The sequence below is a fragment of the Diceros bicornis genome, chromosome 10, assembly GCF_020826845.1.
Source record: "Diceros bicornis minor isolate mBicDic1 chromosome 10, mDicBic1.mat.cur, whole genome shotgun sequence".
Lineage (NCBI taxonomy): Eukaryota > Metazoa > Chordata > Mammalia > Perissodactyla > Rhinocerotidae > Diceros > Diceros bicornis.
The window spans coordinates 79,161,317-79,177,456 of NC_080749.1; the positions used below are offsets into that span (position 1 = coordinate 79,161,317).

Below are 16,140 nucleotides of genomic sequence, written 5' to 3' on the forward strand. Positions count from 1 at the left end.
CTGGCTGAGCTGGATTAAATCAGTGTTCTAGTGGGTGGGGCAGACCCTGGGCTAGCAGGCCTCAAGGAGAACTCCAATGGCATTTGCCAGCGTCTGTGTCAGCACACCCACACCAGATCACAACAATGGCCGCCGCTAATGTCCCAGTCCCTGGAGAGGTCTCACCTCTCACTGAGATGCACTCATTGCCTATCAGGGGAACCTCTTATCACCAAAGGACTGTGCACCTTTCTGGTGATTTTAGGTTGCTCTCTGAGACGGGTGAATTTGTCCAGAGGCCCTTTAAGAGCCGGCTTTAATTTCTTTGTGAATCAGCTTTTCTGCAGGTACTCCCCAATGTTGTTAGTAGCAAGCAGATATTATGCCACTCAGCTCGGTTGTGCTGGGTCCAAAAAATGCCTACAGTGGGAGCTCCCCGGCCTAGGTCCCCCACTCCTCCAGGGAGGGCTGCGTACCTTTGGGCTGCTCCCGGGTGGCCATGAAGTGCTGTGGTTTGTGAAGGTGGCGTTTTGTCTCTCCAGAAGGGAACTTCTGACTCTTCCACCTCAGTTAGGATTGTCCGTTGTTGCAGGGGTTCCTCTTATCCAGTTTTCAGTTCTCTCTCAGGGGTAATTTTTCCATGAGTAGTTGTAAATTGGCTGTGTCCTTGGGAGGAGGTGAGTTCAGAGTCTTCTCTCCAGGAGCCTTATTTTAAGAAAATTAGTCCCTTTTCTATCGTACATCATATCACTGCCCTTTTTTCCCCAGTGCAAGATTTATTTATTTATTTTTATTTTGTTTGGGTTATTTTTGCAGAGTATTTTAGTTGTTATTTAAAGACATTTATCAATCTTTCTTTAATGGCTTTCGGGTTTTCTGTTATACTTAGAAAGGTTCTTCACCACTGTCAGATTATTTTAAAAAATTCTCCTATGTTCCTTTCCTTAGTGTTTTAATTTTAAGGTTTTAATCTTTGATCCATCTGCAGTTTATTTTGATGAAAGGATTTCAGTTAGGGTCCATTTCAATTTGTTCTAGAAGTCTGCCCAACTGTTCTGACACCTTGTGCTGAAAAAGCCACCTACGTGTGGACAGCCCCTTTTGTAGTGTGTTTGGTTTGGCCATTTGTCATGGTTAACGTCTCATTTCATTTTTCATTGTTAATTTCTAATTACAGGTGTTAATTTCTAATTTCATTGTTAACTTTTAGTAGAAAATATGGACTGTATTATTTCTGCTCTTTGGAAATCTATTGAGATTTTCTTTGTGGACAATTTTTGTGAATATTTTGTATGTGTTTGAAAGGTAATGTATTTTCTACTGAGAGGAAATGCCTGTTGGTGTTTGTCAGTTGTGCTGCTCAGATCGTCTATAGATTTTTTAGTTTCTGAGAGAGATGTATGAAAGTTTCCTGTTATTTGGGGGGAAAATAAGTTCTTCGAGTTCTCCTAAGTTCTTTTCAAAGTTTGAGTTCTTCTAATATTTTGTTTTCTGTTAAGAACACACATGCGATTGTGCCTCTCCTCTGTAATCTTGTCTCCTAACCTGGAGGAGGACCTGAGGACCTGCATGATCTGCCCCCTGCTTCCCACAGAGCCTCATTTCCTGCCCTTCCCCCACGCACTTTCTTACACTGCCTTAAACGCAAGAACACACCCCAGCTGGTATTCTGGGGTTAATTCTGGGGTTAAAAATAAAATGAAATGTTAATTTCATTTACACAGATGGTGTTTGCATGCATTCTCCTTGACACTTGACAGCAAAAGGGAAATTCCCTTTCCTCACTCCTTCACCCCGAATGCTAGTTTTCTCCTCCATTCCTCAGAGAGAGTGACTTCTTCCTCAGAGAAAGTTCTTTCCAGAACTTTCTTACCTTTTATTTTCTGCTTTTAGTTAAATATCTGTAATCACTGAAAATCTAATTTGTTGCTTTGAGTATTTTTATATGGTCTGATTTTTTTGTTATATTGCAGCTTACTTTTTTCACTGTCAAATAGCATATCTTGGATATCTACTTATTTTTATTTTGGAAGATGGAGTGCATTTCCCCTAACTGCTGCATAATACTCTGTAGTATGACTATACCTTAGTTTCTGTAGCCATATCTTTATGGAAGGACATTTGGGACGTTCCTAGTTGTTCAGGGTTACATGCAATGCTGTGGTCAGACTCCGTGCACACAGCCTGTTGACTACACTTGTGTTTCTAGAGAGTGTGACTTAAGGACCGGGCTTGCTAATTTGTTTCCTCGTAAGTCCAGCGGTTTTTGTTTGTCATACTGTGAACATATGTTGTTAGGTGCTGGCCACATATTTAAAGTATCTTTCCTAAACAAAAGTATTTCCGTGATGATTGATTGTTTTTGCAATGACAGAGCTAGGCTCTGCAGTCTTTGTGAATCCAATGCAAAGTGTATCCTTCCAAGACACCATCCCTCCAGTTTCCTGAATCAAGAAAACTTGTCTAAACAATGATGTAAGCTCTGGATTCAAAGGGAAAAAAAAGGTTTTGCCCCATAATTCCAATTCTAAGAAAGAAATAATCAGAGATATGCACAAGATATATGAAAAAGCCTCTCAATGCAATATGATTTTTTAACAGTAAAGGAATGAAAAATTGCTTAAAATAAATTTTGATATATTCACATGCTAGAAATCAAGAAACATTAAAAATATGCCAGAGAAGACTATTTAGTGGTAGGGGTAAATATTCATTATAAATATGAAGTGGGAAAAAAATACAGGTGTACACACCTGGATATGCCGCTTGATTCTAATTTTTATATAAATGTATCTTTGTGTGTGTGTGTGTGTGTGTGTGTGTTGTATGATAATGATAACTGTGACCATGTTATAATTTACTGTATTTTAAATTTTCACAAAAAAATACTGCCTCCATAGTCAGGAAGAAGTGGAAATGTGTTTTAAAATGAAAAGCTAAAAGTTTCAAAGACTTTTGGGCCACTTTTTAAAAATATTAAAACTTACTTTAATATGCAAGTCAAAAGTATTGCTATTTTAACATCAGATGTAGAAAATAGGTGGGTCCTGGTTCACCTGATCACTACCTCTGAGTGACAGAGTCAGGATTGTGTTTTCACCCAAGAATGTTAGCAAATGCAGGGAGCTTAAAGATCCAAGAACCCACCCATCTGCCTTGTTTCAGGGAAGAAACAAGTCCAGACAGGTTAAGGTTGTTTGAGGTTAAGGAAAGTGCCCAAGGGCACAGAGTCTGTGGGATGGAGGAAATGATGGAGCTGGACGGCAACGTAAAGGTTCTAGTTCAAGGTTCTCAAATGGTAGCCCTCCAGGACCACCTCTTAAGGCAAGGGAGCATCCGAGGAAGGCTTCAAGAGGAGTTCTTCAACTTTGAAGAGTCTGAAAACCAGTGCTTCCAGCTGAGGAGATGGGAAAACTGGGAGGGTGAGAGAAGTGCTCAGGGTCACATGCCTGGTTCCTGTCTGGGCCCCCGGCAGGGTCTGTTACCTTCTTTTAGGTTAGCACTCATTTGGCATCATTAGTTGCTAGCCATCAGTCTAAATGCATCATAGGTGTTCTGTATTCACAACACTCTGGGAGATGGGTGTTCCTCTCCTCCCCATTGTCCAGAGGAGCAATCGAGCCCTCAGAGGATGTGAACTGCCCAGGCATGGGGCCAGTGCCCCAGCTCGGTTCTCACCTAAGTTTGTCTGACCCCAAAGCCCCGTACTCTGAACCACTGCAATACCCACCTCCCCAAGACAGTCAGCAGCAGGTGAGCTTCCTGGCTTTGCCGGCGACACGGTTGGCCACTTACAGAGCCAGGTCCCAGTCTTGTTCCTGTGAAGAATCCAGTACAAACATGCTCCAAGGGCTCCTTTCACCACAAACACGGGCCTATCAGAGCAGACAGGGTGGGGAGAAATCGGTCAAGGTGAGTCAAGGGGCTCAGGGGAGGAGAAATCCTAGATCATGGGCTGCTTGCATGAAAGTTGTCGGGGGTTTCCTGAAATATTGCCCCCTCCTTTTTTACTGACCCAAATGTGTAAGTAGGTAAAAACACTACATAACCTGATTTAGAGACTGAGTTGAAAGTGTTGACAAGGTTGACCTGGCTCGCTTTCCAGTCTCAGCTTCTTGACCAGCTGTGGGTGCTGGTCCTAAGGCCCTTGGGGGACAGGCCTGCATCATATCCTCCCACCACCATTGATTCAGTCAGAACCCATCACTTCTTCTGCCTCCGACCCTTCCAATCTGTCCTCCACAGTTTAAATGTTAATCCTAAATCGATGGCGTCGTTCCCATGTTTACAATCCTTCTTTAGTTCCCCATCACCTTCAGGACAAAGTCTGAACCCCTTGCCCCCCAGTATGAGGCCCTTTCTAAACTGTTCCTGGCCACAGTTTCATCCCTTTATGCCATTACTCCGCCTCCCAGACCCTCTGTGGTTACTTTTTGAGCTCCTTTGCCTGCCTGAATTGACTTGAATGTTCTTGCCTCCATCTTTTGCATAAATTATTTCCTGCAAGAATTGTCCTTTCCCACCTTCTCCTCAAAGACGCCTTCCCTCCAGGAAGCCCTTCTCCCACGCTGAGTTAGGGATCCTTCCTCTATATTCCTACTGCACCCTGGTCACAACTCTGACCATTGGCTAGTTTGCATATCTACCTTCCTAAATAGTAAGCCACTCGAGAGCGCGAGCTTGTCTTGTTTGTTTTCTTCCCTGTATCTACAGCAGAATATCTGGCATATAGTAGAGGTATTAGCTTTTGATGAGATAGTAAACCAGTCAATGGTACCTTTCTTCCTCATCTGAATATAACATTGTATTTTGACCTAGGCTACGACTACATTCTCCTAACACTCGACCAATATGAATTTCAACAATTGTCTGTATAATATTGGGGAACACCTGGACAGTGACGAGCTGGCCTCCCTCAAGTTCCTGAGCCTGGACTACATCCCACAAAGGAAGCAGGAACCCATCAAGGATGCCTTGATGTTATTCCAGAGACTCCAGGAAAAGAGAATGTTGGAGGAAAGCAACCTGTCCTTCTTGAAGGAGCTGCTTTTCCGAATTAATAGACTGGATCTCCTGACCACCCAGCTGGACACCAGCAAGGAGCAGATGGAGAGGGAGCTCCAATCACCAGGCAGGGCCCAGATCTCTGCCTACAGGTGGGGAGAGGCTCCGCAGTGTGGGCACTGGGAGGTGTGGGCTGATGGACACCTCTTTGTGGGCAGGGCTGATTGCGGGTCATCTGTGTGGTGTCACTTTGGAAGCTCTGGAAGGATGTCCCACCAGGGCCAGATTAAGAAATTTAGAGACTTTATGCATAATTCAGAAAAAAAAATGCTAAAACCATAAAATAAAGAAATTTTTTTTAATGTAAAACATTACCTATAGGTATGCTGACATTAAAATAGACTTTTCTAAATGTTTTCTCTCCCTCTCTCTGTTATGTGTTTACCATTGGTGCCTCTGCTTTGCTGGTAGCCACATCGTGTGCTCACTTTGCCTATTAGTGGATAAAGCATCACAACTTCCCACCTGAAATCCCCTCCCACCAGCTGTGGATGACTATGGGAATTCTCAGTGGGGTTTTAGGCTTTTAGTCCACACGTGACACTTGCATCCCAAAGTTCTCTGGTCAGGGGTGTGAGCTGTTCTGGATTGGCCAGGCCGGACTCTCTAGAGACACCTTAGCCCCCATGAGCCCGGCTGCTGCCAGGAGGACGGCAGTGGCTTAGGTCATCGGTGTTGCAAAAGGCCTTGCAGCTTGGCCTCTCACCTCCTGTGAGAGAGTGGGTAACCCAGAGGTGACAAGCCATGTTCAGTTACATCTTTGTGACTCTGTGATAAGATCTAAAAAGAGAAACACATTGCCAACTTCTCTCTTTCAACATCCCGCTATGAGATACTGCTTAAAATTATTTTTGGCTTTCCTTTCAGAAAACTTCTACTCAGACCTCAGCTGTGGCCCGTTTCACTGCCTCTGCTTGTTTGTCAGTAACTGTGGCGTGTGTGACATTAAGTCCTCACGGCCAGGACTGAAAGCTACTGTCCTCCACGAGCGCGGTCCTTCTCTTCTCAGAGACCTGAGATTCTGGCATGTTCCTTGTCATATGTTTCTCTTGACCATTTTGATTTTAAATGACAAAAGAGACATTCTGGGTGTATTTGTTTCCTAGGGCTGCTGTAACAAAGTACCATGAACTGGATGGCTTAACGCAGTAGAGAAATTTATTCTCTCACAATTTTGAGGTTAGAGGTCTGAAATCAAGGTGTCAACAGATTCCTTTTCGGAGGCTTGGAGGGACAATCTGTTTCATGCTTCTCTCCTAGCTTCTGGTTTTTGCAAGCAAATCTTGGTGTTCCTTGTCTTATAGATGCAGCACCTCAGTCTCTGCCTCCATTCTTCTCTCTGTGTCTGTTTGTCTGAATTTCCCTCTTCTTATAAGGACCCAGGCATTGGATTAAGGCCACCCTAGTCTAGTATGACCTCATCTTACGAAATTACATCCACAAAGACTCTTTTTCCACAAGGTCACATTGACATGTTCTGGGTGGACATGAATTGGAGGGAGAGGGGAGGAGGACACTGTTCGACACTATTCGATACTGGGTAGCTTTGGTTTACTAGAATAGTGAAGTCCTTATAGGGAAGTTTTTCATTAAGGCATCAATTAATCCTAAAAAACAACAGCCCCAGAACTAGGAGAGCTGGAGGGTCTCGTCTTGCACCCACTGTTTTGTTCTTCTGAAAGTCACTCTCCTTCTGTCATGTGTGCTAGGCTGAGACAAACTGCCAAGGCCAGGCAAGGACCTGGGCCTCTCTGTTGCAGGTCTAAGAGTCCCCAGTGAGGGCAGCATCTGTTTGCTAAAATCTTCAACGTGTTAGCTTGGGAACAAAAGCGTCAGCACAAGGACCACCTACTGCTTATTCATCAATGTTGACTGTTAGCCAGGAAGTTAAAACTATGCTAGTGTGGGCCGCTTTCCATTTATAAGAAAATACTAGACAATTTTATTTTCAAATTATAATTGCTACCTATAAAATAAGTATCTTATAAACTATTCAGGTTTATTTTTAGACAACGATGGTACAAGAAAGCCAGTAGGTTTCGTAATGAGGAAAGTAAAAGCACAAAATACCTTGTAATAAAGACAAAAGGGGCAGCAGCTTTTGACTGAACCCAATCTTGGCCAAACTGAGAAGGCTTTAGAGAACCATGTTTAGGGTAGAGTTTCCATGAGAAGCAGGATGAAGCAGATGATAATACTGAGTCACTTCTGTTTCTACACTATTTTTATTTTTAATATGTTAATTTTCTAATTTAATTTTGAAGTTAACATGTTTTTGTATTAAAGTTATTTTTCTTTACACCATAATAGTGAAAAGTTTGTTGACTTATAAAACATTCCTTTGTTCACTCAACAAGCATATGCCAAGAGCCTATCATAGATTAGGAAATAATAGTAATGCCTATTGTGTATTGAACACTTAATGTGTTACCAAAGATTGGTTTAAGCACTTCAGGTAAACTTATTCATGTAATCCTCAACACCTCACAATGGTGTGGATGTAGTATTTTTTTTTTTTTGTGAGGAAGATCAGCCCTGAGCTAACATCCATGCTAATCCTCCTCTTTTTGCTGAGGAAGACCGGCTCTGAGCTAACATCTATTGCCAATCCTCCTCCTTTTTGTTTTTCCCCCAAAGCCCCAGTAGATAGTTGTATATCATAGTTGCACATCCTTCTAGTTGCTGTATGTGGGATGCGGCCTCAGCACGGCTGGAGAAGTGGTGCGTCGGTGCGCGCCCGGGATCCCAACCCAGGCTGCCAGTAGCGGAGCGCACGCACTTAACTGCTAAGCCACCGGGCCAGCCCTAGATGTAGTATTATCTACAGTCTACAGATGAGTGAACGATAAATGAGTAACATGTCTAAAGTCACACAGGTCACAGATGGTGGGATCGAGGTTCCAACACCGGTATTCTGGGTCCCCTGCACTTAAACACTGCACTTCACAACCCTCTGGGCTTATGGAAACAAAAAGGGCATGGACCCTGCTCTCAGGGGACTTGGACAGTTTTGTCAACAAACAATTGTAGTATGTGTGTTGCCCTTCAAGCGATACAAAGGCACAGTGGGGTGAATGCAGCCTTGAGGACCCTCAGGCAGTGCTTGAGTGGATGGGCGGTTGTCCGCACATAGACAAGGGAACGAGAGTGTGGGGGGCATGGCATAAAGGGGTGAGGGACAGGAAGCTGGATGTGCTGGGAGAGGAATGGGGAGGTGGTGAGGAGTAGCCAAGAAGAGGAGGTAGGCTGGGCTCAGTTCACAAAGGTCTGTAGCCCAGAACCAAGTGCTTGGCTTTCCTACTGAAGGCAATGGCTGGGAGAACACTAATGAGTTTTAACTGAGGAAGTGATCTGATTTGCATTTTGAAAAGCATAATTTCCAAAATTGAAATTTTTTTCTATTGCAACGAAGTGTCGCTTTTATAGTGAAGGGACAAAGGAAAACCAGGACTCATTTAATTGAAATTAACTGAACAACCAGGTCGGTGGAACTCTAAATTCTAAGGGTGGGATAGTTGGGCATGAGTCCAGTCTTCTGTGTCATCACACCAGCCTCTTTCCAAGGACTCAACTCCTTAATTATGTCATTAGCTGGCTTTATTTTAAAGAGAGGCCACTGGAATCACGTCCACTGTGACTCCATGTATCAAATGGGGAACTACTGAAGAAAGCTTTTCTAAAGTGTCTCCATTTCCCACCACAGGGTCATGCTTTTTCAGATTTCGGAAGATGTCACCAAACTGGAATTGAAGTCCTTTAAGTTTCTTTTGAGCCAGGAGATCTCCAAATGTAGACTGGATGACGACATGGTAAGACCTGACGTCTCCTCGAGACTGAGTCCTGGGGATGAGTCAGCCGGGGGGGGGAACTTCTGGGACTTGGAGAGAAGGCTAGTCTGGTAAAAGCAACCTGAATTCTCACTTTTCAACCAGGAGACAAGAAGGAAGCTGTCAGGCATGAGTGTTGTAGATATGATTCCTCTGTATACTGTGAAGTGCTGCTCACATTACTTATCAGGAGCAGGGCAGAGTCAGGAGCAAGGGAAGAAGGCTGGTTGTGGGGGCACAGCCCCATGTGGGACCGTGCAGAGCCAGGAAAGACAGTGGGGGGCCTGAGACGTTTTCCTCACTTCTGCAGTCTCTGAAACAACCTGGGACCTGGAACTCTGTGTGTGTGTCTGTATTTGTGTGTGGTGTGTGTGTCTGTGTGTGGTGTGTGTGTTTGTGTGTGTGGTGTGTGTGCATGTCTGTGTGTGTGCATGTCTGTGTGAGTGTGTGTGTGGGGGACTCAGGTCTGGCGATGGATCGGGTGTCAGAGGCCATGTGGGTATGAGGCAGTGTGCAGGGCTGTCACCGTGGGGACCAGGCTGCTGTGTCTCAGCCATGCTCCTCGGCTGTTCACAGTCCTCAGGGAGAGGCGTCACAGGGGTTTCAGCACAGGGCCTGGCGCCTGGGGACTGGGTGCCGTCTGATGTGGCTTCTCCTCTATCTTCTCATTTCTGTCTTTCTGGGCTAGAAAGTATAGAATTGCCTCCTAGTAGTCTACTGGCTTTTTAAGACCAGGATGTCCTCTCAGGAAGGTTGGTTTCAGAAGCGAGGGTGGGCCCTTGGTTTGGAGAAAGTAGAAGTAAAAAAATATATATAATCTAAAAGCCAGTGTGGCTCAATCCAGGCTTCCCCCTTGATTTCTCCTCCCTCTAGAACTTGCTTGATATTTTCATAGAGATGGAGAAGAGGGTCATGCTGGGGGAGAGAAACTTGGACACCCTGAAAAAAATCTGTGACCAAGTCAACAAGAGCCTGCTGAAGAAAATCAACGATTATGAAGAATTAAGCAGAGGTAGAAATACTGTGACGGCCGTGAATCAGCCAAACGTATTCTTCAGTTGACACATCCCTCTATGTCACAGTTGTTTCTAATCAAACATGCATGTGTTTCTTTTTTAGAAACAGAGGAAAGAATAAGCCTTGAAAGAAGTCCAGATGAATTTCCAAATGGTAATATTTGGAGATAGGTTTTCAAGATTTGTTTAGTTGATTTGCTCTCTGATAGCCTCGTTGCCTCCTCTGCACCACCTTCTACCTCAGCCGCATCTTAAAGGACCTGCTCTCCTAATATCGGGATAAAGGCTCAGTGCCTCCTCGTCGTCACCTTCTCTACACATTGAAAGATGTAAAAAGAATTGTCAAAAGACACAGACCCTGCAGCCCCAGGCGGGCAAGTTTGAAATAGGTGCAGAGTTAGTTGTAGTAAGGTGGTTGCTTATTCGTGCACTGCAAGGACACTGTGTTCAAGGCAGTTTGTGAATTTTCATTTTAAAAGGGACCTTATGTTGTCTTAGGTGCTACATGTTTCTTTACCCAAGTCCCTTCCCCGCCAGTCTCATCCCGCTGTGTCTCGATTGCTCGCAGGGGAGGGCTCGCTCGGGGGCCAGGCGATGTCGGACTCTCCCGGACAGCAGGATAGTGAGACCCAGGTACGTGGAAACAGGTTCTAGTTACCGTATTCCTGAGCTTTTTAGCTTCCAGAGAAACTAATAAGGGGCAGAAACTTACTGAAAAATTGTAGGACTGTAGAAAAAATTCACCAGGGACAGGTTTAAAATGTGTTTTTAATTTTAAAATCATGATCTCTTTGGTTTCTTGTGTGTTAAATTTTTATTTTGAAGCCAGAGACAAAGGCATTGGACTCGCTGGAGGGCAGACGGGGTGCGACGCTCGTACTGGAGCGGTTTCAGCACCTTCCAGCGGCTGCAGCTGGGACGGGAGAGGGCTGTGGGGGAGCGTCTAGCAGGATGGGAAAAAGCCTTCCCTTCTAGCTTGACATTTCAAAGCTGTTCCTCCCTTGTGATGAGGGATAAGCAGCAAACGCTCACGATCTAGCCGCCTCTAGGTTCTCGTCTCAAGGAGCCAGCACCAGAATGGCCTTTCTAGACAGAATCACCCTGTTTACGTAACCGTTAACAATTCAGCAAACATTCTGACTCACCAGCCCGTTCACCCCTCCGGTGGCGGGAAGCACGGGAACACTGGAGTCCAGTGGGAGACTTGCAGTTCAGCTTGAGAGAGACCATTCACTAGTGGGCTCCTGAGCAAATTACCAGACCTCGCTCAGTCTGAAAATCAAGGATTGACTGAAGTCCTGCGGCACTTCGTAAACAGGAGAGCGCTCCACAAGTGTCCCGCAGAACAGCTAACCAGGCTGAGTGCAGGAGAGATTAGGTAACTTGCCCTAAGTCTTAAGGTTGTTAAGTAGTAGAGGCAAGAATTTGGCCCCCTAGCCTGGAGCCCTTTTCTCCACCTCAAGGAGCTGCACGGATTTCCCAATTAACGTGGAATATTTCCGCACCGAAACAGCCCTGGGAAAGTCAGAGGACACAGGACCTCCTCTGACTGACCCTGTCAGGTTTTAGAGCCTGGACGCTGTGACCTGCCGCAGAGCCGAGGCCTGCCTGACCACCGCATCTCTCTCCTCTCACTGTGGTCCTGAGGGCCGGATTAAGCCGTCAGCTTTAAAAATCCTGGGACCACACTCTGACATGTGTGAGGAGCAGGCCCTCAGCTGTTAGCCCAGAAGTGTGGATGAGTTGAGTAGCTAGCCAAGGGAATCCCAAGGTCACCAGGGGCAGCCCAAAGGCAGCACTAAGACCTTCATCCATTCAGCAGCTCCTGACAGCTTCACAAATGAGTAAATTCGAGTCCCTGGTACTGATGTTACCTGCCTTGAGTGGAAACGAGAACAAAGAATGATAATACAATAGGAAGACAACAATATTAATATAAGTGCAAAGTGCCCAAGTATTGGGGCACTGACTTTACACACTAACTGTGGGGCAGAGTCTGGGGACCTGTGTGACGGGAAGAGGTGGCAACTAGCTCGTCAGGGAAACCATGTCACGTTGGGTGGTTAGTGCGCATGGGTCCCAGCTTGGCTGGGGCCTAACCTCTTAGTAGGGAGCCGCTTGTTCACATCTCGTGTTTGACCCACAGACTCAGCGTCTGGGTTGGATTTTTGTTTTTCAGACATCCGAAAAAGTTTACCGAATGAAGAGCAAACCTCGAGGATACTGTTTGATCTTTAACAATTATGATTTTAGCGTGGCACGGAAGGATGTGCCCAAACTTAGCAGCATTAAGGACAGGAATGGAACAGATTTGGATGCAGGTACAGTAGAACCCACAGAGAAGTGAAATATTTCTAATGCCTGTGTTTTTATCAAAAGGGGAGAACACAAGCTGTAGTAACAGGGCCACATGTTTCAAAAAAAATGGATATAACCATATTTCCCTGTGGAGGTGAAGAACATTCTTATATATTTGCTAGTTTTGTGCTTTTGTTTTTTTTAAATTAATTTTTAAACCAAAGCAATGTATATATAAAGATAAAATATCAAATCTTACTAAAAGATTTATAATGAAAAGCAGCAACAAGCTTTGCTTTTAATTCAAATGAGTAGTGTTTCTGTAGAATATATTAAGTATTAGGTGCAAACATTGCCTTGGTATCAAAACCACTTGTAGAAGTTGCATTTATAAACGCTGGGCTATGAGTACAGCAGAAATTGTGAGTCCTTAACAGAAATAGCATTTTCAAATGTTAATCTAGCCAGAAATCCTTTTGCTCAGCCTATTTTGGCTAAGATTGAGAACTTACAAGTTAAATGAAAAAATTATTTGCAGCATGTGAACACAGAAATGGTTACAAAAAAAGTAATAATAGAAATAATTCAACCCAACCATTGTGATATTAAGAATTTTTATTTGATCAAAGAATTTTTGAAAATAGTATTTATGAGTCATAATATCATGTAATGATCTTTTTTAAATTGAGTAAAATTTAGAAAATTAAAGTAGGCTGATTTTAATCATTAGGATTCTGCTAATGGTCTCTGTTAATATTTGTTGAGTCAAGTAAGTCTATTCTAAGATTTTAAAAAAACCACAGAGTTTAAGTCCATTGACAACGTCATTCCTCATCATACATCTTAGTATTGAAGAAAAGGTTTCAGGCCTTTGATTTCTATTAACTTACTATTAAAAATTTTAATTAAAATAATAATTGATTGTATTTCTGGTCTTTTGGTCAAAGGGTACAAAAAGTTGTAGTTATGTAGGATGCATAAGTCTAGAGAGCTAATGTACAGCATGATGACTATAGTTAATAATACTGTATTCAATACTGGAAGTATGCCAAGAGTAGATTTCAGGTGCTCTTGTCACACACACACACACACACACACACATACACATGCACACACACAGTAATTATGTCAGGAGATGTTATTAGCTTGACTGCAGTAATCATTTCACTATGTATATCATCATGTTGTACACCTTAAATATATACAATTTTTATTTTTTAAAAAAGAAAAAAAAAGAATCAGACAGGCAACCTGAAAATGTTGAAAGATTTTGGCAAAATCTCTTAGAGTACTTGGGGAAAAAATAATGTTAAGCATATAGAAAACAAAGCAATGAAAAAATAATGCAATTACTAATTCCAGGAAAGACAAAAAGTTTAATAAGAAAGGAAGCATAATTAAAGAACATTATGTTTACATAGTTCTATTAGTAGAACTATGTAAACATTGATTACATAGTTACTATTGATTCAACTAAAAGTTGTAAATAATTGTGTAAGAGCACCAAAGGCTTATTCTTCATAATAGGAACCCAATACAATAGTCTAAAATTTATAAATGAATAAATAGCAATGTACTCAAATTTATTACAAAATGGAGGCTAAAAAAAACAAGTAGTTAAAAGTTGGAAGTGGTTGCCTTCATGGGACATGACTAGATAATAGGGAGGGGTAGAGAAGGGATAGCACTTTTATAATAGGCTTTTAATTCTACTTGACTTTTTAAACATTTGTATCTTGTATTTTTTTTGGGTGAGGGTGGGGAGATCAGCCCTGAGCTAACATCTGTTGCCAATCTTCCTCTTTTTGTTTGAGGAAGATTGTCACTGAGCTAACATCTGTGCCAGTCTTCCTCTATTTAGTATGTGGGATGCCACCACAGCATGGCTTGATGAGCGGTGTGTAGGTCCACGCCCCGATCCCAACCTGTGAACCCCGGGCCACTGAAGTGAAGCACGTGTGAAGTTAATCACTACGCCCCTGGGCTGGCCCTATATCTCGTATTTTGATAAACCCTTTTGAGAGGATTCAGGATAAAATAAGTATGGATCTTTATTTAAAAATTTTTCTTTTGCTTTTTTTTCTGTTTATGTAATACAATTAGTTTTTAGATGGGTTTTGTAGTAAGCTTAAATAATAGCTTACCCATCTTGTAGACTAGTTGAGAAAAGACAACAGGCCAACAATACCTCTCTCCCCTTTCTCATTTGCCTCAGGACTGGGAAATGTTTTCAGCTGGTGGCGGTAAATATTAGAAGCCTATGAAATCCAGCCACTAATATAGAGGGTCTTGTTCTTAAGTTTCGGTTCAAATTCTTATCTGATAAATGTTCTCTCTAGCTCTGCGCTGTGGTCTGGGAATTATTGTGGTGTAATATGACTTCTCTTATTTCACTTTTCAGAGGCTTTGAGCACGACCTTTAGTGATCTTCATTTTCAGATAGTGCGTTACGAAGACTCCACAGCAAAGGAAATCTGTGAGACTCTGAAATCCTACCAAAGCATGGACCACAATGACAGAGACTGCTTCGTCTGCTGCATCCTCTCCCATGGAGACAAGGGCATCGTCTATGGCTCCGATGGGCAGGAAGCTTCCATCTATGAGCTAATTTCTTACTTCACTGGTTCTAAGTGCCCTTCCCTTGCAGGCAAACCGAAAATTTTTTTTATTCAGGCTTGTCAAGGGGATAACTACCAGAAAGGTATAGCTGTTGAGACCGACTCGGAACAGAAGGATGCCTATTTAGAAATGGACTTATCCTTTCAGAAGAGATATATCCCAGATGAGGCTGACTTTCTGCTGGGGATGGCCACTGTGAACAACTGTGTTTCCTACCGGAACCCCATGGAAGGGACCTGGTATATCCAGTCACTTTGTCAGAGCCTGAGAGAAAGATGTCCTAGGTAATTTTTGCCTACTCAATGTTGAGTTGAGTTGAGTTGAATTGAGTTGAGTTGAACTGAGTAGGCAAAAGAACTTCATTCATCTCTAAATGTCTAGCTGTGGATCACACAGCTATACTTCCCAGGTCAGTTGCAAGTGGGAGAGAGGGCAAGTGTTAACATCTTTCGTTCATAGATGGAAAAAACTGAGACACTTACTAAGGAGTATCCTTTATTTATCCCTCAGAGGACAATCAGGGCATCACAGAGCTGGAAAGGATGGTAAAGTCATATCGTCCCTCTGTGTCTTTAGGCAGAAACATGACTGAGACAACTCAGTTAGTTTTGGAAGTCTTCTAAGAAGGCAGTAATCCATTTCAATGTTTTACATCCTCCAACTCTGTCAAAAGTTCCATAGTAACTATCTAACCTCACACCCTCTTGGTGTATCGTGGGAGATAAGTACCAAAGAGTAAAAACCCTCTATAGTGTCACTAATTTGGCCTGATTTGAAGCCACAAAACGTGGGAAAATATCCTTCCCTCATTTGTTATATCCTCTGCTTCCTTTAGTTAAATGACGGTTTTGTATGTCATAGTTCACCCAAATGCACACACAACTGACAGATGAATAGCAAGGAATCTTCTGCAGGTTCCTTCTAGTTCTATATCTCATTATGTCTTAAGTGTATGAAAGTCAAGAATTTCCCATGGCAGATAAAGGAGTGAACCATAACATCAACACTGTGTTTTCATGTTTTACTCAGACCATGAACCCTGCAAGGTTCTGGGGGCTAGCTGCCTAGGTGGATGAACAGGCTGCCCCACTAAACCGATGAGAGAGGCTGGTGAGAAAGAGATGATGTGGCTGCAGGTGACATTCCATTTTCCCTTGCCTGCAGTTTGATTGTATCATAGGTGAATCCACAGAAGCAATGTCAGTTTGAGGCAGAGGATGTTGGGGAGCACTGAGGTGATTATGGGGCAGAGCGAGGTACAAACAGGTCAGGAGGGCAAGAAACCAAATCTGATGTGGACAGTGAGGATTCTGATGGTCAGTAGAGATCCTGAGTAA

The 16,140-nt window shown here is 43.2% G+C and overlaps 1 protein-coding gene across 3 annotated transcripts in view; it reads left to right on the forward strand.

Annotated features, from left to right (window-relative positions):
• CASP8 (caspase 8) overlaps window positions 1-16,140 on the forward strand; it is a 30,255-nt gene that overhangs the window by 12,552 nt on the left and 1,563 nt on the right. For all 3 annotated transcript variants that reach the window (XM_058549586.1, XM_058549588.1, XM_058549589.1), the window contains 7 exons: window positions 4,798-5,135; window positions 8,747-8,852; window positions 9,744-9,882; window positions 9,990-10,040; window positions 10,455-10,519; window positions 12,066-12,207; window positions 14,586-15,087. In XM_058549586.1, coding sequence (XP_058405569.1) covers window positions 4,831-5,135; window positions 8,747-8,852; window positions 9,744-9,882; window positions 9,990-10,040; window positions 10,455-10,519; window positions 12,066-12,207; window positions 14,586-15,087 — 1,310 coding nt within the window. In that variant the 5' untranslated portion in view covers window positions 4,798-4,830. The remainder of the gene's footprint in view (window positions 1-4,797; window positions 5,136-8,746; window positions 8,853-9,743; window positions 9,883-9,989; window positions 10,041-10,454; window positions 10,520-12,065; window positions 12,208-14,585; window positions 15,088-16,140) is intronic.